Source organism: Sciurus carolinensis, chromosome 11 (genome assembly GCF_902686445.1).
Source record: "Sciurus carolinensis chromosome 11, mSciCar1.2, whole genome shotgun sequence".
In the NCBI taxonomy this organism is placed as follows: Eukaryota; Metazoa; Chordata; class Mammalia; order Rodentia; family Sciuridae; genus Sciurus; species Sciurus carolinensis.
Window position 1 is genome coordinate 668204 of NC_062223.1, and position 20533 is coordinate 688736.

The 20533-nt window shown below is 62.2% G+C and overlaps 2 protein-coding genes across 9 annotated transcripts; one reads left to right on the top strand and one right to left on the bottom strand.

Annotated features, from left to right (window-relative positions):
• Positions 1-835: 835 nt before the first annotated feature.
• Positions 836-3387, bottom strand: Polr2l (RNA polymerase II, I and III subunit L). The gene is made up of 2 exons (XM_047516189.1): positions 3227-3387; positions 836-1101 (listed from the first exon to the last, which is right to left on the bottom strand). The coding sequence occupies exons 1-2, from the start codon at positions 3319-3321 to the stop codon at positions 993-995; spliced, it is 204 nt and encodes a 67-aa protein (XP_047372145.1). The 5' UTR covers positions 3322-3387; the 3' UTR covers positions 836-992.
• An 80-nt stretch (positions 3388-3467) lies between these two features.
• Positions 3468-19518, top strand: Tspan4 (tetraspanin 4). 8 transcript variants are annotated; one of them, XM_047516186.1, is made up of 10 exons: positions 3469-3673; positions 6105-6199; positions 7009-7322; positions 10160-10239; positions 16373-16564; positions 17044-17118; positions 17934-18035; positions 18125-18256; positions 18327-18410; positions 19075-19518. In XM_047516186.1, exons 4-10 carry the CDS (start codon positions 10177-10179, stop codon positions 19141-19143), a joined length of 717 nt encoding a protein of 238 aa, XP_047372142.1. In that variant the 5' UTR covers positions 3469-3673; positions 6105-6199; positions 7009-7322; positions 10160-10176; the 3' UTR covers positions 19144-19518. The 8 variants fall into 8 exon arrangements, with proteins under 8 accessions (XP_047372143.1, XP_047372142.1, XP_047372141.1 ...); XM_047516185.1 differs by having other exon boundaries at positions 7030-7322; XM_047516187.1 differs by lacking the exon at positions 7009-7322 and having other exon boundaries at positions 3468-3673.
• Positions 19519-20533: the final 1015 nt, after the last annotated feature.

Consider the following 20533-nt stretch of genomic DNA (forward strand, 5'->3'; position numbering starts at 1 on the left):
GAGCAGGTCTTAATGAGGCAGGTGGGGCTGCATATCTGACTGGGATCAGAGGGTAGGAGAGGACCAGGTCTGGCAGAATACAGGGCAGTGTTCCTCCACTGTTGGGGCCACCCCTAGCTCCTGTCCCTAAGGCTGGGACTACACCCCAGAACACCTCACCTCAATGACTGGCTCCAAAGAAGATGCCTAAAGAGCTGTTTCCCACACCTCTGCAAGCCTCAGCCTGGACTGATGGCCAGAACTCTGGAGCACCAAGGGCCAACCCCTGGGTGCTGGGAACTTCCTTGGAGCCCCCAGCCAGCTGTAGATGTTGGGTGCTGCCCCTCTCCTGGGTTTCTGTGGAGTCTGAAATTCTGAAGCAGGACCCGAGGCTCAGGCAGCACAGGGCCCAGGCAGCCATGGCTGCAGAAGATACTGTTCAGGTTGGGTTAACAACAAAGCTCCCCCTCCCAAAGGGTAGGAAACCTGGTTCTTTAGATTCTGGTAGACAGGTGGTGCACAGGTGGTCTCTGTGCCTGGAACATCAGAGTGGGACACCAGGCCCCCAAGCGCGCCCGGGTGTCGGGCCATGGGAAGGCACTCCTCCTGGGCATCGAGAGCAGAATCCACCCCCAACCACCCAGAACAGGCAGGAGGAGACACACCAGGTGAAGGGCTTGGTGGATCAGACTGGCCTAGTGGTCACAAGGGCCAGGGCTGAAGCCTCTGCTGCAGTGTGAGAGGATGGGCCTGGTCCTCATACAGGCAGGTGCAACCAGCCATGGGGGAAGGGGAAGAGGCAGGGTATAAGGATATGGGTGTAGAGAGCCCCACAAAACCAGGCCAGTCAGCAGGACACCTGGGTAATTCTCAAGACCTTTACTGGACAGTTCTTCCAGCATGGGAGGTACATGACTGTGGCCAGGCATTGCTCTCAACTGCACAACACCTCAGCTGATGAACTCGGCGTGACACTGTCCTTGGTCAGCAGAGCAGGAAGGCAGCTCCAGCAGCTATTTCTCCAGTGGTGCGTAGTTGAGCAGCTTCTCAATCAGGTCCACGTGTGCCAGCAACATACGGCGGCAGCAGTAGCGCTTTAGGCCCAGAGCATCCAGGGCATCCCTGTCAAGGGCAGGAGCAGAAAGACTGACTGGTCCCACAGGTCTGCAGCCATAACCAACCTCTCTTACCCTCCTGCTCCAGAAGGTGGACGACTCCAGCTGGAGCTGGGCTGGGACCCAGCAGTAGGACCCAGTGAACCTCCTCTTCCACCTACTCGGTCAGAGGCCACACCCACCCCACCTGTGTGCCCACCTTCCAGTCTTATGTCTCCTGCATTCTGCCTGTTTCTAAAGCTGGTACCCAGGGCTGGGGCAGCTCCTAAGGCTTCTAAACAGTTATGTGGGGGAGCTCTGCATATCAAGGTCCTAACCAAGGTGCCAGCTCAGGCCCCACACAGGGCAGGTTCTATGTAAGAGATCAATGGGGCCTGAAGAGCTCTGCTCATCCCAGCAGGCCTCAGCAGACAGGGGCCTCACCCCAGGCAAAGGAAGCACTGCTGACTGTGGAATCTCTTCCCAGCTCTGTTCCCTAAATGAGAGGAACCCACCTCTCTCCATTTCACAAGAAGCCTCATTTCCTAGGACTGGTCATACTAGAGACTTCAGAAAACTTCACACACCACTGGCTTCAATGCACAGAGAGGGCAGCTTGGGAAGGCGTAGGCCTCCCTGATACTTCCATGCTGGTCACTCTAGCAGGCTTTTCAGCTTGCATGCTGGCTCTTCTATGATACACAGGCACAATGAAGCCCAGGCTTTACAGAGACCAAGATGTGCACCTGTCCAAAAGGTGGAAGGTCAGACCTCTCCCTCAAAAGTCTGATGAGGAAAACTAGGTATTCAGAAAAAAAAAAAAAAAAACAAAAAAAAAAAACTGTCTTGCATCTTAAAGAATCAGCAAGGTTTGTAGGACATGAAGTGAGTTTTTTTTTTTTTTTTTTTTTGTGGTGCTGGGGATCAAACCCAGGGCTTTGTGCTTGCAAGACAAGCAATCTACCAACTGAGCTATCTCCCCAGCCCATGAAGTGAGTTTAAGAACAGAGAAACCAATCTCAAAAAACCAAAGGAAGAATGATATCGCTAATAAGTGGATGATGACACATAATGGGGGGTGGGAAGGGTTAGTGTTGGGGTTGGAGTTGGGTTTAGGGAGGGGGGCAGGAATGGAGGAAAGAAGGACTGTATAGATGGAGGGGAGGGGTGGGAGGGGAGGGGGGAAGGGAAAAAATGGCAGAATGAATCCAACAGCATTGCCCTATGTAAATTTATGATTACACAAATGGTATGCCTTTACGCCATGTACAGACAGAGAAACAACATGTATCCCATTTGTTTACAATTAAAAAAAAAATGATATTAGAAAAAAAAAAGAACAGAGAAAGGTGGGGCTGGGGTTGTGGCTCAGGGGTAGAGCACTTGCCTAGCACATGTGAGGCACTGGGTTCGATCCTCAGTACCACATAAAAATAAATAAAAATACTGTGTCCACCTACAACTAAAAAAAAAAACAGAGAAAGAGTTGGGCACAGTGGCACATGCCTATAATTCCAGTGGATCCGGAGCCTGAGGCAGGAGGATTGAATTCAAAGCCAACCTTTGCAAAATCGAGGCACTGAGCAACTCTGATACAAAATAGGGCTGGGGTGTGGCTGAGTGGCTGAGTGTCCCTGAGTTCAAACCCCAGTACCCACCCCACAAAAAAAGAACAGAGAAAGGGAGGAGGCGAAGATCTTCGCTGCAGGTGAAAAGGGGCCTGTGACCTACCAGAAGGCCACCTAAAAGTTCCCGAGATACCCACTGCCTACACTGCAGAGAGCAACTCTCTCCGGGAAGGACCGCTGGGGGGAAAAGGCAGCCTGATAGGGGACCCCCGGCCCGCGGCCCCCTCCCTCCCCGACGTCGCCCCCCTGGTCCCCCTCCCTCCCCGATGTCCCCCTCCGCCCACGGCCCCTCCCTCCTCGACGTCGCCCCCCGGCCCGCGGCCCCTCCCTCTCCGACGTCGCCCCCCTGGTCCCCCTCCCTCCCCGATGTCCCCCTCCGCCCACGGTCCCTCCCTCCCCGACGTCGCCCCCCGGCCCGCGGCCCCCTCCCTCCCCTCCCCCCCGGAGTCGCCCCTCGTCGGCCGCACGGCCCCTCCCGCCGCGCCGTCCTCAGGGCCCGGGCGTCCCCGTCGGCCCGCGCCTCACCCCTCGGTGTACTCGGCCTGCAGCAGCCCCAGGTAGGCCTCCCATTTGTTGCCCACGATCTTGCCGCAGGTGAAGCAGCGGACCGGGATGATCATGGCGGCGGCGGCGGGCGGGTGGCGCGGCGGTCCTGCAGGCCCCGCCCTGGGCGCGCCCACTGCGCGGGGGTCCGCCCCGCCCCTCCGCCCGCCCCCGCCACCCCCGCGCTGGCCGCCCGCGCCCACGTCCCCGCCCCCGCCGCGGCGAGTTTCCCCCGCACGACCGGCGGCTTCTGGGGGCTGCGCTCCGAAGCAGCAACACGCAGCGCCCCCGCCCGCCACGGTGGTACGTCCCGGCGCTACGGCGTCCGAGCGCGGCCTCAAAGGCGGCGCGGCGGTTCGCGTTTCTCGTGCCCACATGACTGACAGCTGCGCGGCGGGAGCGGCGTCGAGCGGGAGACCGCGCGCGCAGGTACGACGCCGGCGGCAGGCGGGGTCCCGCGTGCCCGAGCCCACTCGGGAGTGCTAGTTCGGCCCCGCGCGTGGGCCGCGATGAGTGGCCGGCCCGGGCGGCGGCTGCCCGACGGCGCGCGGCCCCGTCGGTCTGCCGGCCGTCAGGTCACTTGGGTCCTGCCGCGGAGTCCCCGGGGGCGCCTGCAACGGAGTTTCCGAGTCCCCCATCCCCGCCGCCTGCCGTCGCAGGACCGTCGACCGCAGGGCGACCGGGTCCGAGGGCGACTTGCAGTTCCTCGCCGCGCGCCCCTGTCCCGGAGGGGAGCGGGGCAGCAGGCCTGTTGGACGCTAGACGCCCGTGTGCGCTTCTGAGTTGGGGGAAGGGGACGTGGTCAGGGAGTGCGTCCTGGAGGGGGCGCGCTCTGAGCTGAACCTCCATAAGGCTCAGGGGCGGGGGTTGTGCCTGCAGGATCTGCGGACCACCAAGAACTTCGAGGACAATGATGGGGTGGGGAGAACCTGGTTCCAGCACCTTCTTGCTATGCTGGGACTGCCTGGGAGGTGGGAGGACCGGGTAGGGGAGGTGCGAAGGTTTGATGGAGGAGGTGCACTTTGGGATATGGGGGTGGGGATTTGGAGGCAGATTTGTTGCCCATGGAGTTTGGGGAGAAGCTCTGTGGAATCCAAGCATCTGCCGTCTGTCTTCTGGGGCAAATATTGGACTCTGGCCTTCGTTGCAGGGGAAGGCCATTAAGGGTCTCCTGGGTCCAGAGTGGAACAGAGCCGCTGCCATTGGGGTTGGTGCCAACGCAAAACTTACTCTGGACAGCCTCCCTGACCGATTTTGCCATCCCCCACTGGGCCACGTGCAGAGCCACGAGCAGAGGCTACTTCCCTTCCCTGCCCCTGCTTTTCAGGCTGAGTGGACACACATCCTGCCCTGGCCAGAGGGGCAGCACAGGGGCCCTGAGTCACAGCGGCCTAGCATCTGGCCCATGCTCAACTGCAGAGGCTGCTGTTACTGGAGGGGAGGGAAGCAGGGAATAGGGGCCCGGATGTCAGCAGGGAACTCTGGGGATGGGTGTGGACCAAAGGCTTCCTGGAGTAGGGAGCCATGGCCTGTCCCACCCCTGCTCTTGCCTGGAGAAGTTGTTTACTCTGAGAGACTTGGGAGAGAGGCCTGAGCCAGCTTGACATTCCCGGAATTCCAAGTGCGTGCATGCTTGCAGGGCGCCTTTTGCGGGCATCTCCCCTCCCCCACCTCTTCCCTCCAGCTTCTGATTTTCCAGGAGAGGAACTGAACCAGAGAACCCTGAGGCTGCCCCTTTCAGCCCCTATGCCTGCCCCTAGGCACTCTGTTGTCCTGAGCTCTGAATCAGGCTGGACCTGAGGACTATGGAGAGTTCAGAAGTCAGCCCTGCTCCCTGCCTTCACCCTGACTGGTTGTCCATCTGTGTGCTTTTGGGGGGAAGAAGCAGGCTGGCACCTGGGTCAACTCAGGCACAGGTCACAGTGCCTGCCAGCTGGCTTGAAAAATCCCTCTCCCCTGATGAGCAGCAGGTGGGACCCCGGTCACCAGGAGGGTGCACAGTGGTACCAGGAGCAGGAGGTGGTCAGCCTCCTGAGTGGGGCCTGGGGCACCAGGAAACGTGGTTTGCGCCCTGCTTGGCATGGTTCCTGCCAGAAGAGGGGGTCACTTCAAAGCAGGGGACAAGGGGAAACCTGTGATTGAAGTTCTGGCTGTTGGGCCCCTCCCCACACTGGGTATGGCCCTGGAAACAGGCAGGCTACAGATGCGAGGGTGTTGGGAGACCAGGGAACAGAGCACTGGGCTGGAATTGAGCTGGTTATGTCCCTAGCCTTGGATCTCAGCTTCAGTATCCCCATCTGTAAAGCTCTGATGGAACCAGAAGCTGTCCTCTGAGTGGTGATAGTGACTCTCCCCTGGGGACTTCAGCCTCACCTCCACACCTGTGCCTTCTGGCTCAGCCCATCTGGGACAGATGTGTGTCCTGGGTGTGCTTGGTGGGTGATACGCTGCAACACACAGGCCACCAGCCTGTACATTTAGACACCTTGCTACATTTAGACATGCCTGTACATTTAGACAGCATGCCCCCTGGCCATCTGGCTGCTAGCCCTGTGCTGAAGTGCCTACTACCCAAGTGCCTCCTCACAGTTGTGAGGGTCCTGGTGAATAGGGGTGTGCAGAGGTGGTTGGGGCTAATTGGCCTAACCCAGTGACCCTCTGGACACATACCTGGGCTGGGGGCATTTGGGAACATCACTGTCTGCCCTCACAGCTGCCTGGGAGTGATGTACTAGTCTATTCTGTAGGGGTGTGGGTGGTAGGGGGAACCTGGGCTTGGGTTAGATGTGCTTTGTTCACACATGGGCACCCCCAAAGGTCTTATTGTGTCTCTTCTACCCCCATTCTACGTGACCTCCAGTAGAGAAACACCTGAGGATGCAGGGGAGGAAGTGGGGAAGGTGCTGAGCTCAGGTGGTCCAGGAGGCGAGACTGGGACCCCTTTTGACCACTGAGGTACTTCTCACCCCTCCCTGTGTCTGTCCTTCCCTGAAGTGGGTGGGAAGCACAAGGGGTATGTCCACTCTCCAGGAGGTTGGGTTAGGCTGGGAGGGAGATGGTCCTGCTGTGTGGGGGGTTAACCTTCCTGGCTGGGTGTTGGCAGTGCCTCTGCTTGGGCGGGCACTGGGGCCCAGCAAAGCTACAGCTACAGCTGCCGAGGAAGGCGACACCAGGCCTGTTTATGTTGGCACAGCCTCCCTGCCTCCTCAGAGCCACCCCAGAGCTTGCTCAGAGCTGAGCCTCGGGGGCGTGCTTTGTTCTCCACTCTGGCCAGCTGGGCGGTGTGTGGAGACCCGGGGTCTGAGCTCCTAGGTCCAGCTTGCACTGCCACCCCACTGCGGGGCTCAGAGAGGGTTGCTCTGCTGGCTACTGCCTGCCCTGGCTGGCTGTGGGCAACCTCTCTTTGGGTTTGGGGAGGTCCTTTCTGAGTAGGCTGTGTTCTGGCCAGGTGGGTACCGTGGTCTTCTGTGGCTCCCCACCCACAGCTGAGGGCATCCTCGTCTGGTGACCCCGAAGGCAGGTGGATGAGCCTCGGGGGACACTGCTGGCTGGCTGTGGGGAGATCCCAGGCCTCTTCCCGAGTGCAGGTGTCCTACTGCTGGGAGCTTAAGAGGGCAGCTCTGTGGGCGCTGGCCCTGGGGTGGACCCCGCTGCATGTCCCCAGGTGTCCATGTCTGGGCTGTGAGCCTCAGTCTCCCGCCTCTCTGAGCACACGCGTGTGTGTTTTTAATACCTTTGTTTATTTATTCACACGCGGTGCTGAGGATCGAACCCCTTGCCTCCAGTGCCAGCAGGAGCTCCACCACTGGCCCCAGCTCCAGCCCTCTGCCTGTGCCAGCCTCTGCCAAGTGAGCGAAGTTGAACAGTCCCGTCAGAAGCTGCCCTAGTTTGGGCCAGTGGTCAGAGGCCTGGCCCCAGTCTGACTGTGCACCCTCTGCTGGGCTCCCCTGAGCACCTTCCTCATGGCCATGGGCACCCGCAGGTGGAAACCAGCTGCGGTGTGGCCTGCATTCTGCCCTCTGCCCTGGCTGTGCTGACCGCTCACCAGCCCACTGCCTCCTTCCTGTGGTGAGCCAAGGTAGGCCATAGCTGGGCAGTGCTGGACCTGCTTCCTGGTTTTCCACACCTGGCCCAGGGGCCTTGCCTCCTGGCCTTCAGGAGTGGGAGAGACACTTCCCCAGCTGTGGAGAATGGGACCCCTGTGGTGAGGGGCTGGGCCAGCCCCTTTGTCCAGAGCACCCTGGCTGGGCACAGGGCCAGGGTGGCAGGGCGGCCTTCCCCTGGCCCCTGCTGTCAGAATCGGACTTGGCAGCAGACATGAACCAGTCCGTGCTGGACTGCCCTGGGCCCTTCGTTGGGTTTTCAGGTTTCGTGCCAGGTCGGCCTCATCTGCTACTGTGGGTGTTGTGTGTAGGGTCTTGAGGAAGGGAGAGCAGTGTGGGTGCGGGTACACTGGGGGCGTCCTGGATGCTAGGTCCCTCCTGTTCCCCTTTACCCGGAGACCCTCTGGCGCCTCCTGGGACACCCTGCCCATCACCGTTGCCCTTCCAGTTTCTGCCCCCTGGGGTGTAGGAAAGCTGGGGCTCTGGATTGCCCAGCTCTGGATACCCTGCTCTGGGAGCCAGGCTGCCCTGGGCTCCCCCCTCGGCTGGCAGCTCCCGTTCTTGGCCCCCATAACCCTAGCTGGTCTTCAAGGTGGGCGAATCTGACCACAGGGGCAGCAGGTTTATGTATGCACTGCTGGGGATCTGGCTGACCCTGGGCTGCTGGGCCACCTAAGAGGAAGGCTAGCAAATGACTCCAGGGCTGTGGGAGAGTCAGTGTGTGTGATGTGATGTGGGTGGTGATTTTGGTTTCAGGTCAGCTTCTTTGGTCAGCCCTGGGCATTCCTGGAACCCTGTGGCTTCTGCCCCACCTATGTCCACAAGCGCATTCACTTGCCCCCAGTGGTGTCCTGTGTGTCCACCCTTGGGCGTATGGAGTTGGCTGTCCAGGGGGCGGTAAGGGGGTCACCAGTGGTCATTTTCTGCTCCCTGCTCCCTGGGCAGAGCTGTGGGTAGTGGTCTCTGCAGGGCTTTGGGGAGAGGACTCTGCCCCCTCCTTCTCAGCTGGGCTCCTGGTGTATGGGCCCAGACACACCAGAGAACTGCCGGGATGAGGGAGGCAGTGGGAAGCCCCAGGCTGGCCCAGTGGTGGGCAGGGATCTCCTGATAGGCTTCCTGTACACTTGAGGGGCAGGGGGCTCTCCTGCCTCCCAGCAAGGCCTTGGGGACTGGGGCTGCAGATCCTCACAGAACCCTCAGGGGGCAGCAGAGGGCTGGTGTGTGAGCCCTGGTCCTCCAGCCTGCAGAGGGGTGGCCTCACTGGGCACCCAGGAATTCCCATTCAAGCCGCAACCCCTCCCCAGAGGCCACTTCCCCACCACTCTGACTGTCCCTTTCTGAGGGCCTCAGCTGCTAGATCTGGTCAGCTCTGCTGCTGGGCAGCCCTGCTTTCCCTCCACCTGGCCCTTGCTCTATCCTCCTCCTAGTCTCCACTCTGCTGGGGACTGTCAGGGACCTTGAGCAAGTCCTTGCCTCTTTGGACTGCAGTTTCCAGGACTGCCCATGGAGTGGACACCACTGTTGTGACCACCATGGTGACAGGGAAGGCCTTGGCTACAGCCTTGAACCCGGGTGCGGGACACACCTGTGGCTGCCGTGGCCCCTCCCTCGGCCTGGGTGCCCTCCTTGCCCTCAGAACTGCTGGCCTGCACACACCATGGCAGCACTTTCATCTGCAGCTTTCACAGGGCGGGAGCTTCAGAGACATGGGTTGGTGCCTGGGGTGACATCTGTCCCCCATCTTTGTGGGCGTGTGATGGATAATGAAAGATGTATGCTTGTGAGTACATGGTCATCTGTGTGTCCCGTTTGCTGGTGCCCGGGAGGGGCGGGGTCTCTCGTTCAGAAATTACAGAGAATTCCAGATGGTGCCAATGCTCACTGTGTGCTCGCTCTTTAAGGGCCCTGCTCCCCAACTCCAGGAGGCAGGACTGGGGCAGGGCCCAGCCTGAGCACCCTGGGTCTGCAGAGAACTCTCTGGATTCTTTGGGGTCACTCCTGTGCTCCTCTGTCCTGGGCCCTCCCTTTAAGTGAGAAAAATCTGTCCGACCCCTCCCAGGCACCCAGGGCCCCCCAAGGTGCCTAAAGCCGGAGCCAAGTTGCCACCACCAGCAGCGAGGTCACCCCTATGTTTGCACAGAGCTCCGCACATCTTTTGCAGGGTCTGAGGTTGGCTTTTGGCCACTGCCCGGCAGCGGGTGGGTCTGGGTGAAGGGGGCGGGCTGGGGGCCGAGCTGCCGGGCTTGGTCCCGGCCCCTCCCGTGCTCCTCCCGGGCCTCTTCCTCCCACCGCGAAGGTGGGGGCGCGGGCTCCGGCTCGGGGCGCGGCGATTGGCCGGCGGGGCGGGACGGCGCGGCGCCGGATTGGGCAGGCGGCGCGGGGCGCGGCGGCGGCGGGCAGGTGTCGGGCGGCGCAGAGCCGCGCGCCCGCTGCCACCGAGGGGCCGGGGCGGGATGGGGCGGCCCGGGGCGGCGGGCGCGCGGTGCTGACTGCGGCCAGGGCGGGCGCGCGGGGCGGCGGGGTCCCGGCCACCCCAGCGCGATGCGCCGCTCGAGCACGGACGAGTCCACCTACCGGCGCAGCCCGTCGCCGGAGGGCAAGGAGCCGGGCTTCGCGCGCGGCGGCCCCTTCCGGCGCTGCAGCAGCCTGTACGGCCGCGCGGGCGCCGGGGAGGCGGGGGACGCGGGCGGCGGCCCCTTCTTCGGCCTGCACTCGAACCCGGGCCCCAAGGCGGCCCAGGCCCGCTACACGTCGCCCAAGGGCAACAAGTACGTGGTCTTCTACCTGGACCTGTCCTTCATCTTCCTCCTAGAGCTGAAGCGCTGCAGCATGGCGCGCGGCTGCCTCCAGGGCGTCAAGTATCTCATGTTCGCCTTCAACCTGCTCTTCTGGGTGAGTGGCGGGGTCGCGTCGCTGCTGGCGCAGGAGGGTCGGGAACCGGGGGAGGACCCGGGGAGGACCCGGGCTGCTTCCTCCCGACCTCCGCTCCCACCGCGGCTGGCGCCCTCCCCTCCTGCTGAGGCAGGATGTGTCGCACGTGCGCACCGGACGGGGCGGGGCGGTCCCGGCCCTGCACCTGTGCTGAGGTCGGGAGTCCTGGTCAGGGCCAGCACTGCGCGGGTACCTCCCCTCTTGTCTTCTCCTGGCCCTCCACAGCCTGCGTCCTTGCCTCACCCCCTCCTGAGACTCCTTCCCCAGGACTGCCCTGAGGAACCTTTGCCAAGCCTTGGGGGACCCCAGTCGCCCAGAGGACCCCAGAAAACAGGACACTGTGTGCACAGCCAGACATTAAGGGACTCCTGGGGATGCAGAGGTGTGCTGGCGACTGCCAACAAGCAGGAAAGGTGTCAGGAGTTGGGATGGAAAGCAGCTTTAACCCCCGAACACTAGGGAGGAGAGGGACCCCGGCAGATTCCACATCTGGCTGCTCTGGAGCAAGCTTTGCTAGTCCCTGACCCCTAGGCTGGAGCTGAGGGGACCCCCATTACCTGAGCTGGGCCTGGGGCTTCATGGGCTGGGCTGGGGAAGGCTTCGTGGAGAAATGATGCCCAAGGTCATTCCAGGCTCGGCCCTTAATTCCTGTGTGGCCTCTCTTTTTACTACTGAGTCAGGGAGTGAGAAGGTGCAGCTGGGCTCAAACTTCAGAGATGCCCTTATATGCGTGAGGTCCAGTTCAGGCCAAATGTGCTGTAACTTGGGTCCACCTTCCTGCCTGGCCCTGGCTTGGAGTGGGGGCTGGGGGTCACAGGGAAGGGCAGCCAGCCTGGGCTGCCTGTGGGGAGTGACTCCAGAAGGGGTCACCCCAAGGGTTTGTTCTTTACAAGAGGGTTTGGGAGGGGCCAGGCCCAGGCCTGGGGTTGAAGAGTGTCTTGCAGGCCAGGAGATGGGCAGCAGGGTGTGTGGGGGGGTGAACGTCTATCTGGGAATATCGGGCAGCTTCAGTAGGCACCAGTGTGGCCAGTGCAAGGTCAGCAAGTCCCTAGCAAGTGGCAAGGGGGGTGGGGGGTGGTGTGAGGTGACAGGCAGCCTAGGAGCAGGACAGGGGCAGGAGCTGAGACCTGCTCACCTTTTCTTCCCTGACCTGGACACCTGCCTGCAGGGAAGAGATGAAGGGGCCCTTGAGGGGGACTCAAAGAGCAGCTCGTCCCAGCTGGGCCTCACAGGGGACCTTGCACCCCACAGGCCTCCCTGCAGCTGCAGAGCAGGCAGGTTCTGCTCCCTGGGTGACCTCTGGATGACATCCCCTACTTCAGAAAGAAGAGACCAGCCACCCCTGGGGACCCTCCTGGGCTGCAGAATCTGATTCCCGTTTATTATCCAGTTATACCCCAGCCTCAGACCTGAGTCCCCTGCAGCTGGCCTCACACACCTGCCCACCCTGCCTCAGGGTGCCCAGTGGGTCCGAGGCTGGGGCCAGAGCAGGTCTGGGTCCTGCCTGCAGCTGTAGGGGTTGGAGGCCCCAGAGGGAGTCTGCAGGGCTGCTCACAGCCGGCTGTGCCGGGACACTGCTGAGCTGAGGGAGCGCCCTACCCTGTTCCTGCAGGTGTGACGCCCACCTTCTGAACCAGGGCAGGCTTGGGTGGGAGGTGTGGGGCTAGTTCACCCCTGACCCAGAACCTTGCTTCCCTTGATGTCCTGTAGGAGGAACCCTGTGTCCCTTAATGTCCCACTTCCCACTCACACTGGGAGGCCACCTGACAGGAAACTTCCTCCTGTGTGGCTGCCTTATCTCCCAGCTGGGGCTAACCCTGCAGTGGGTTCAGGGGGCCCCACCCGGACCCCTACTGGGACGCCCTGGGCAGCTGCCTCCTCCGGCTGACCAGCCCTTGTGGGTAGCGGTGGCTCTACCCAGTCTTCCTTTGAAGGTACACGTGGAGTGGCAGGTTAGGACCAGGGTCCTTTGATGGCCCAGCGTGTCCCCTGGCAGTCCGTCCTTGTGGGAGTCTGAGTGCAGGGCCCACAAGTGAGGTGGGGGCTGTGGTGGTGAGGGGTGGGGGCGACGGCCCAGGACACCTGTGTTCAGGCCTAAGGCTGTGTCATCAGCTGGGCCTCTGCCAGCAAAGCTCTTCCTGCCCCTCCCACCCCTGCCCTGAGCTCAGGGCGCTGCCCAGGGACAGTTGCTCCTGCCTAGTGTCAGTCTGAGTGGGGCTGAGCTTGCCAGCAGGGTGGGGATGCTTCCCCAGGTCCAGCACGACCAGGTGCTGGCCTGGACCTCAACCATGCAGCCTCCTCCCAGACAGCGGCCCCTCCCACACTCTGCCCATGCCCTTCCCAGCAGAAGCCTCCAGCTGCTCCCTGCATGCTGTGGTCAGGGACTCTGGATGGCCAGAGGCGGGGTCAGAGCCCTGCCTGCCAGCCTGTCTCCACTTCCTGGACACCAGGACCTGAGCAAGTCCTGCCTTGCTGGCTGGGAGTTCAGTTTCTCTCTCTGCACCACATGGGGCTGTGTGTGCCCAAGTTGTGATCAGGGCCACAGAACAGAGATGTGGGAGGACCCTCATCTACCTGTGGCCTGTGCTGACCCCAGGCAGGCAGAGGCCGCAGGCTGGAGGAAGTGCAGTCTATGCTCCACCTGCCATCTCAGCTGGGAGGGGACAGGGGCCTCTCTGGCTCTGTCCTGCCTGGGCTGTCCACCATGGTAGCCTTGGATCCAAAGGAAGGTCCTGCCAGCTACTGACAGAGGCCTTGCTAGCCCTTGGTTTCTCTCACCTTTGGTGAATGGAGACGGTATCCAGTAGTGGCCCTGTTGCTGGCCCTTGAGTGTCTGGAGCCTGATGGAGGAGGGCACCCTGAGGATGACCAAGGGCAGAGAGCCAGGACACTGAGGGGATGAACCTCCTTGCCCTGCCTGCATCAGATGGTGTTTGTAGTGGGGATGACAGGAAAGTGCACCCCAGGGGGAACCACAGTCCTGGTGCCCTGCAGACTGAGTGGCTCCCTGATGGGCTGCTGTGGCAGGGCAGGGGTCACCTGCCCAGCTGTGGGTTCCAGGCTGGCGGTGCTGTCCTGGGCGGGCAGACCTCGGGAGTGGAAAAATTACACAAAGTTTAAGTAGGCAAACTCAGTCCACCTGGGTGACCAACCTCCCTGCCAAGACCAGGAATGAGTCTGCCAACCTGGCAGGAGAGGGGACCCAGCCCTCCACTGTGTTCCACGGATGTGGCCACCTGCTTGGCCATCTGCTACACTGTGCCTTGTGCCTTGACTGCCGTCCCCCAGGATGCCTGGCCTCTCCCAGGCTGCCTAGGAGTCCCGCCTCCTGCCTAAGGGTGCAGCCTCAGGGAAGGGTGGGAGGCTGGGGCTCGGGCTAGGGCAGGAGTGCTGAGGGGTGAGGTCCCGGCCCCCCATGTCTGACCCAGGGACACGGCTGCTCCAGCCTGCGAGCGCTGTCTTTGCGTCTGTCTCTGAGGATAATGGGCCTGTTTCTCCTGTACCTCAAGGATGTAATTTTCCTGCCAAAATGTTTTAAAAGCTGCACGTGCAGAAACACTTTCAAAATGACAGGTGTGGTGGCTCCCTCACCCCTGCACGATGCCATTCGTGCACCCATGCCTGGCATTCGTGGTGGCTGTCTGTGGGAGGGGTGACCCCAGGGGACAGCGGGCTGCAGGGTGTGGTGTAGGTGACCATGCGTGTGCTGCTGCGGTGCGGTAGCGAGTGGGGGTGTGGGCTGGTGTCACCTGTCAGTGTGGACAGTGGCCATGTGGGTGGCAGCGGGTATCTGGAGTGTCCCATTCCCATCCTGGCTGCAATGTGGGGTCCCTTCCTGCCCAGGGACTGGCCCACCTCCTGGAATGGGGCACTCCCCATGGGGCCAGCCCTTCTTCACAGCGGCGTCCTCCCCACACCCTTCTGTGTCCCTCGGGCAGGGATGCCCCAGCAGCTCGCTTTCCTGCAGACACGGGCTGTGCTGTCCTTGGAAGGCAGAGGTGGATGGTGCAGGGGGTAGGCTGCAAGTGACGTTTCCCGTTGTGCTGGCAACTCCCCTCCGCTCAGGGACCTGCCTTCATTGGCCTGGGTGCTCAACTCCCAGGTGTGACTGGCCACAGCCAGGGCCACTTTAGTCAGGTATCAGGCCTGGGGTCAGCCCTGCAGGTCAGCAACTCCTGGGGCCTCTTACTTCCCTCTGGGCCCAGCAGGCCTTGGGGAGCCCTGCCCTCTGACCTCTCTTGCCCTGGGCAAGGCCATGTGCACCTCTGCCTGGTGTTCCTGCATAGCAGCTCGGGTGCCCTATGAGCCCCTCTGCTTTCCACCTGTCACCCCACTGGGTCCCAGAAGACCCCACAAGGCCTGGGACCTGCTTGAGGCCACGAACATGGCCCAGGGCCCACGAACATGGTCTGCCATGGCTGGAAGCTGTGTTTGGGGCATGATGTGGTGTCATGATCAGGAGCAGGAGGGGGTGAGCAGGTGTTAGCCAGACCTCCCAACCCACTAAATAGGGCAGTACCCATTTGCACTGCATCCAGCCCCCTGCTTGGTCAGCACCACGGACAGCACCCACCCCCCAGCTGCTGGTGCTGGGCCCTGCCTCCATCCTATTGACAGAACTGGGCTCCACAGCAAGGGGGCATCTGTGCCCCTCTCCATTCTCCAGGGCCTCCTATGTGGCAGGCAGCCCCTGGACCCTGGCCAGGTTTGCTTGGGAGCCATCTGAGGTGTGCGGCAAGGCCTCCTGCCAGGTCACAGCAGCCCCTCCCTGGGTGCTGTGCCTGCCCTGACCTCGCCTGGGAGAGTCCCAACAGGCACAACTCTTCTCAGGGCCCAGCAGCTTCCAGGGTAGGCTGAGCCCACAGCATCCAGAAAACGTTCTGTTTCTGAACACCAAGCACAGGCGCTGCTTTTAGCAGGAAGTATGGGGCAGAGAAAATGACTGCATCCACCCAGGGTGGACTGCACAGGTGAGATCATGGGTGCTCAGCAGGGGACTTTCCCAAACACCAGGGTTTGGCCGAAAGGGGCTCAAGACACCAGTGAGGGGTCTGGGCAGGGCATCGTGCCCCCACTTCTCTGCAGGCTCCTGCCAGCCAGTATTGACATACGCAGTGCATTGTGTACCCTAGTCCACTGCCTACCCTGCCCCCTGGGCTGAAGCCTGAATTGGGAGGGTCCGGTGTGCAGGTGGGGGTGGGTCTCCCGGGGCAGGGACATCCAGGGTCCGGGCTCCAGGCCTGGACTAGCAGGGTTGCCATGGCAGGTGGGGTGGGGGCCACAGGCCCCTCGTCTTTCCCCCCAGCTGCAGTGTCTTTGACCCTTGGGGCTCAGGAGCCTTTTGTGGGGTGGTGAGCTCCCTGTGGCCCTGGGTAGATGCTGCGTCTCCATGGAGCCTGCATGTCTGCATTAGGACCTCACTGGCCCCGTAGCTAGCTCCAGGGGGGCTCTGTCAGTCCACTGCTTTGTCCTGCCCCTTCCCTGGAGCCTTGTAGCCTCCCTATCCACGCACCACCTTGCTCACCTCCTCTGCTTTTATCCCAAACCACCCAGAACCCACGATGAGGGCAGAGCCAGGGCTCCTGACTCCCAGCCCTGTCCCCAAGACCCTGCATCTGTCACCTTGGCAGGCCCCCACCATGCTTGCTCTTATTTTATGGATTCTTGTGAGTCCCTGGCTTGAGGCTCTGGGAAGGGGATGAGGTACAAGTGGCTGGTGCTGAGGTGAGACGCTCCTGCTCCCAGCAGGGCATCAAGAGCTAGGGTCTCCCCTCCTTGGAGTGATGGGGGACAGCCGGACACCTGAGGTCCAGGAAAGGCGGCCACAAGGGGCCTGGTGTCTGGGATCTTTAGGCCCACCCATTGGGAAGCCTGACCACGAGGCAGTCCAGAGGGTGGGCTGCCTGCACTGGCCTCCTGTGGTAGGGACTGGGCTTTGGGTGCGGTGGATCTGGAGGACAGCAGAGGGCACAGGCCGGAGGCTTTCTGCAGGGAGCAGGAGTGGGGCTGCCGCAGGGTGAGGGGCAGAGGGGCAGTGCAGCCCGGGCTGGGGGCCTCACCCTGCCTGCCTCCCCCCCCCGTGCTGTGATCCCAGCTGGGAGGCTGTGGGGTCCTGGGTGTCGGCGTCTGGCTGGCCGCCACTCAGGGGAGCTTCGCCACCCTGTCCTCGTCCTTCCCATCGCTGTCGGCCGCCAACCTGCTGATCGTCACCGGCACCTTCGTCATGGCCATCGGCTTTGTGGGCTGCATCGGGGCCCTCAAGGAGAACAAGTGCCTGCTGCTCACGGTGAGTGCGCCCAGCCCGGGGCTGCCAGGCCTCCCCGCGCCAGCTCCACCTGGCTCCCGGCCTTGAGGGTTTGTGGGAGCGGGGTGGCCTGGGGACAGGACTCGGGCGTGCCCTCCTGCGTGTGTGCACACAGAAGCTCTTCTGGGCCCGCCTTCAGGACCCTCCAGAGACCCTCACGGTTCCCAGAGGGATGCTTCCGGGCCTGGGGACGTGCGCCCCTGGAGGAGGCTCATTGCCTCCGTGCAGGGGTGGGAGGTGCAGGGACACGCCTGGTCTCAGGAGCAGGTTCAGCACCTGGCTCAGGCCCCAGTGAAGACGTCCCGGGGGCAGAGGAGGGCCAGAGCCCAGGGAACCGCTTCTCACACTCGGGGCCAGGGCCGTCAAGGCTGGAGAGGTGGAGGGGCCCTGGGCCTGACCCGGGGCTCCAAGGTGGGCGGGTGGCCTGCCTGGCGGGCTGAGGCCCTGCTCCACCTCTGCAGTTCTTCCTGCTGCTGCTGCTCGTGCTCCTGCTGGAGGCCACCATTGCTGTACTCTTCTTCGCCTACACTGACAAGGTAGGGCTGCTGCAGCCCAGGCAGGCGCACCGGCTGGTGAGGAATCTGCCCATGCACAGTGGCCCCACAGGGGACAGGACCATGGTGCCCCCTCCTGGGAAGGAGTGTGCACTCCTACCGTTGTGTCGTAGTTGATGTCCCCCGTGTCCTTTGTCCTTCCCGCCTTCTACTACCATTTGTTTTGATGTTGGGGAGTGAACCCAGGGGTGCTTTACCACGGAGTACACCCCAGCCCTTCCTATTTTGAGACAGTCTTGACAAGCTGCTGAGGCTGGCTTTGAACTCTCAATCCTTCTGCCTCAGCCTCCTGAGTCACTGGGATTACAGGTGTGGCTCCTGTGCCTGGCTACTCAGTAGTTTCTAGCAGGAGCTCGTGTTTGACACCTCGGCTGACGCCCAGGGCTGTGGTCCTAGCTCCCATGACCTCTGACCTCAGCGGGGGCTTCTCTGGGGAGCCCTTCCTGACTGCCGTTACAGGACGCTCAGGGCCTGGAGTCCCTGCTTCCCCAGGGGCTCTGGCTCCTTCACTAGAGGGTGGTCTTAGTCAAGACTTGGGGGTAGTGTCCAGGCTGCCAGCTGCAGAGCACACACACACCTGTCTGTACACACCTCTGCTCGGCCTGTGCTGTGTCCCAGGCCCTAGAAGGCCCTGCCCACCTGTGGAGGCAGCCCTGCGTCCCTTGGGGGCTTCTGGGAGGACCTAAGGCTGGGAGGTGTATCCTTGGGCAGGGTGGGGTCTGGCTGAGGGAGGCAGCTAGTCCCTGGAGCTGGAAGGCATGCACTAGCGAGCACTGCCGCCCCCACTGCACCCCCAGATTGACAGGTATGCCCAGCAAGACCTAAAGAAGGGCCTGCATCTGTATGGCACACAGGGCAACGTGGGCCTCACCAACGCCTGGAGCATCATTCAGACTGACGTGAGGCACGGCTGGGGGCGGGGCCTCGGGTGGGTGGCGGCCCCCTGCCTGCCCTTGCCTCTGCCAGCCCCAACACGCTGCTCCTCCAGTTCCGCTGCTGTGGTGTCTCCAACTACACGGACTGGTTCGAGGTCTACAATGCCACCCGCGTGCCGGACTCCTGCTGCCTAGAGTTCAGCGACAGCTGTGGGCTGCATGCGCCTGGCACCTGGTGGAAGGCGGTGAGTGCTGCCCACCCTCTGGGGCCCGGGGGCAGGGCCGGAGAGGCCTGGCTGACCCCACTCTCCACAGCCCTGCTACGAGACAGTGAAGTCCTGGCTCCAGGAGAACCTGCTGGCTGTGGGCATCTTCGGGCTGTGCACGTCACTGGTGCAGGTGCGCAGGGCAGGGCTCCGGGGGCTCCTGAGCCCAGGGACAAAGCAGCAAGGGCCTTGCTCTGGGGGACCCTATGAGTAGGGTGGCCTGGTGCCAAGTGCAGGCTGTCAGGGCCACTGTCCTGGGCAGAGGTGGGTCACAGCATGGTGTTCCAGAGTAGGTGCTGCCAGCACCAGGCTCCTAAGGTCCTGGCTGGCAGCCAGGCCAGTTGGTGGCACAGGACTGCCCAGTGCAGGATGCGTCCCAGCGCCCAGGGCCCCAGCACAGCCCAGGCGAGTGCCCTGAGCATCAGTGCCAGCACTGCTCCCGGATGAAGAGAGCAGACCGCACCAGGGCAGCCCACCCTGCCCGGGTGACGTGCTCAGAGGACACTGCCAGGCTGGGTAGGCACAGTGAGCAAGCTGCGGCGGCCTCGGGCCAGGTGGAGAGGGCCACGTGATCCCAAGCACAGAGCACAGGCCTTGAGTGCGCACAGGGACCACAGTGGCCCAAACTCCACAGGAAAGTGCTTTGGTCCTTCACACCTGTGGTGAGCAGGCCTGTGAGGGGCTCCGAGGAGGCACTGCCGCGTGGGTCTGAGTCACGGGCCAGCGGAGGACCAGTCGCACGCGCGGGCAGAGCCTGTGGCTTCTTTCAGCAGCCCTGCCTGTCTCCTTGTCCCCAGATTCTGGGCTTGACCTTCGCCATGACCATGTACTGCCAAGTGGTAAAGGCGGACACCTACTGCGCTTAGGCCACTGGCCACCCTGCTTCTCTGCCAAAGGACACCACCCACCAGGGACAGGGCTGTATCCAAACCTGCCTCACACACTGCAGGACTTGGTGCTCTGCTGGGCTGAGAACCCCCGGGACTCCATCTGCGGAATAACTCAGCAGGGGCAGCTGTGGGTCTCCAGCCCAGGGGGAGGGGCTTCAACACTTTTTATATCCACCTGTCTTCCAGAGCGGTGTCAGGCTGTGGTCCCCATTCTGGGGATGTTGAGGGGCTGGGGCTGGCCTCTTGGAGGCCCTGCACTGGTCCTGGTGCTCCAGGTGGGCTGGGCTCCATCACCCACATTCCTGAGGGGCTGCGGCTCCAGGTGCATCTTAATAAAGTATGCGAGCAGCCCCTGTGTCTCACTGGACGCCTGCAGGCTGGCAGTCAGGATTCCCAACACTGAGGAAGCTCAGCGTTAGCCCAGGACTCCGTAGGGGCTGGGGAGCATCCCCTCCTGCCGAGTCTCTTCTCTTGTTTTGTCCCAGGAATTTGACTTTCGATGTTAGGCTTATGGATTTTGCAAATCAACTGGGCCAATGGAAGCAGAGCCACTGTCAGAGGGCATCTACCTCACAGCCTAAGTATCCCTCTACGGGGGGAGGCGGAGGGACCCCTGGCCACAGGGACAATGGCCTGGAGGCCTGAGCTCCTCCAAGGAGCTTCAATTGCATCAGAGCATCCAGGCCCCCAAACCACTTCCACAATTCCCAGCCCCTCAGTGCTGCCCTCTGGGATCCCACCCTCTTTCCATCACCTCCTCACCCACCCACGGACTACCCCACGCACTGGCCATGGCCCTGGGAGGAAAAGCACAATCCAGGCCACCCACAGCGCTGACGCCAACCCCCTCACTGTGTCCCCTCAACGTGACCACTCATGTCCCACTGTCCTCCCTCCAGTGGAAGCCCCAGGACTCCAGGGAATCCGACCCACATGGAGTTAGGAGGTCTGGACACAGCTAACCACCAAAGCCACCTGTCATGCAGGAGGCCCCCACCTGAAGAAGTGAGAGCTGTCCTGAGCACAGCCCAGGGCGTGGGCCCGCCCTCTGGAGGCCTCAGCCATGGCCTGGGGTCCAACCTAAGACCCCCTTCCCCACCAGACAGTTCTTGGTCGCTACCTGGTTCCAGATACACCAACATCCATGGCTCCTGGTTAACACTGGCTCCTACAGGTGCCCTGGGCTCCCACCGACTAGCTTCCACCTCATCCACCAGCCCTGTCAGTTCTGGGACAGCTTCCACTTTACCCTGACTCTGGACTCCATTCCCAGCACAGCAAAAAAGGGAAACCCCCTGCCCAGAACCCAGGTGAGGCTCAGTGTCTCCAGGGGTCCACCTGAAGCCCTGCCTGGACTTCTGCTGGA

What these genes read in the sequence shown, in the direction of transcription:
- Tspan4 (XM_047516180.1), top strand. Translation starts at nt 9,889, where the DNA reads ATGCGCCGCTCGAGCACGGACGAGTCCACCTACCGGCGCAGCCCGTCG. An exon ending in ACAAGTGCCTGCTGCTCACG is followed by an intron (nt 16,565 to 17,043) that starts GTGAGTGCGCCC and finishes CCACCTCTGCAG; the next exon opens with TTCTTCCTGCTGCTGCTGCT. An exon ending in TCTTCGCCTACACTGACAAG is followed by an intron (nt 17,119 to 17,933) that starts GTAGGGCTGCTG and finishes CTGCACCCCCAG; the next exon opens with ATTGACAGGTATGCCCAGCA.
- Polr2l (XM_047516189.1), bottom strand. Translation starts at nt 3,321, where the DNA reads ATGATCATCCCGGTCCGCTGCTTCACCTGCGGCAAGATCGTGGGCAAC. An exon ending in CAGGCCGAGTACACCGAGGG is followed by an intron (nt 1,102 to 3,226) that starts GTGAGGCGCGGG and finishes TGCCCTTGACAG; the next exon opens with GGATGCCCTGGATGCTCTGG.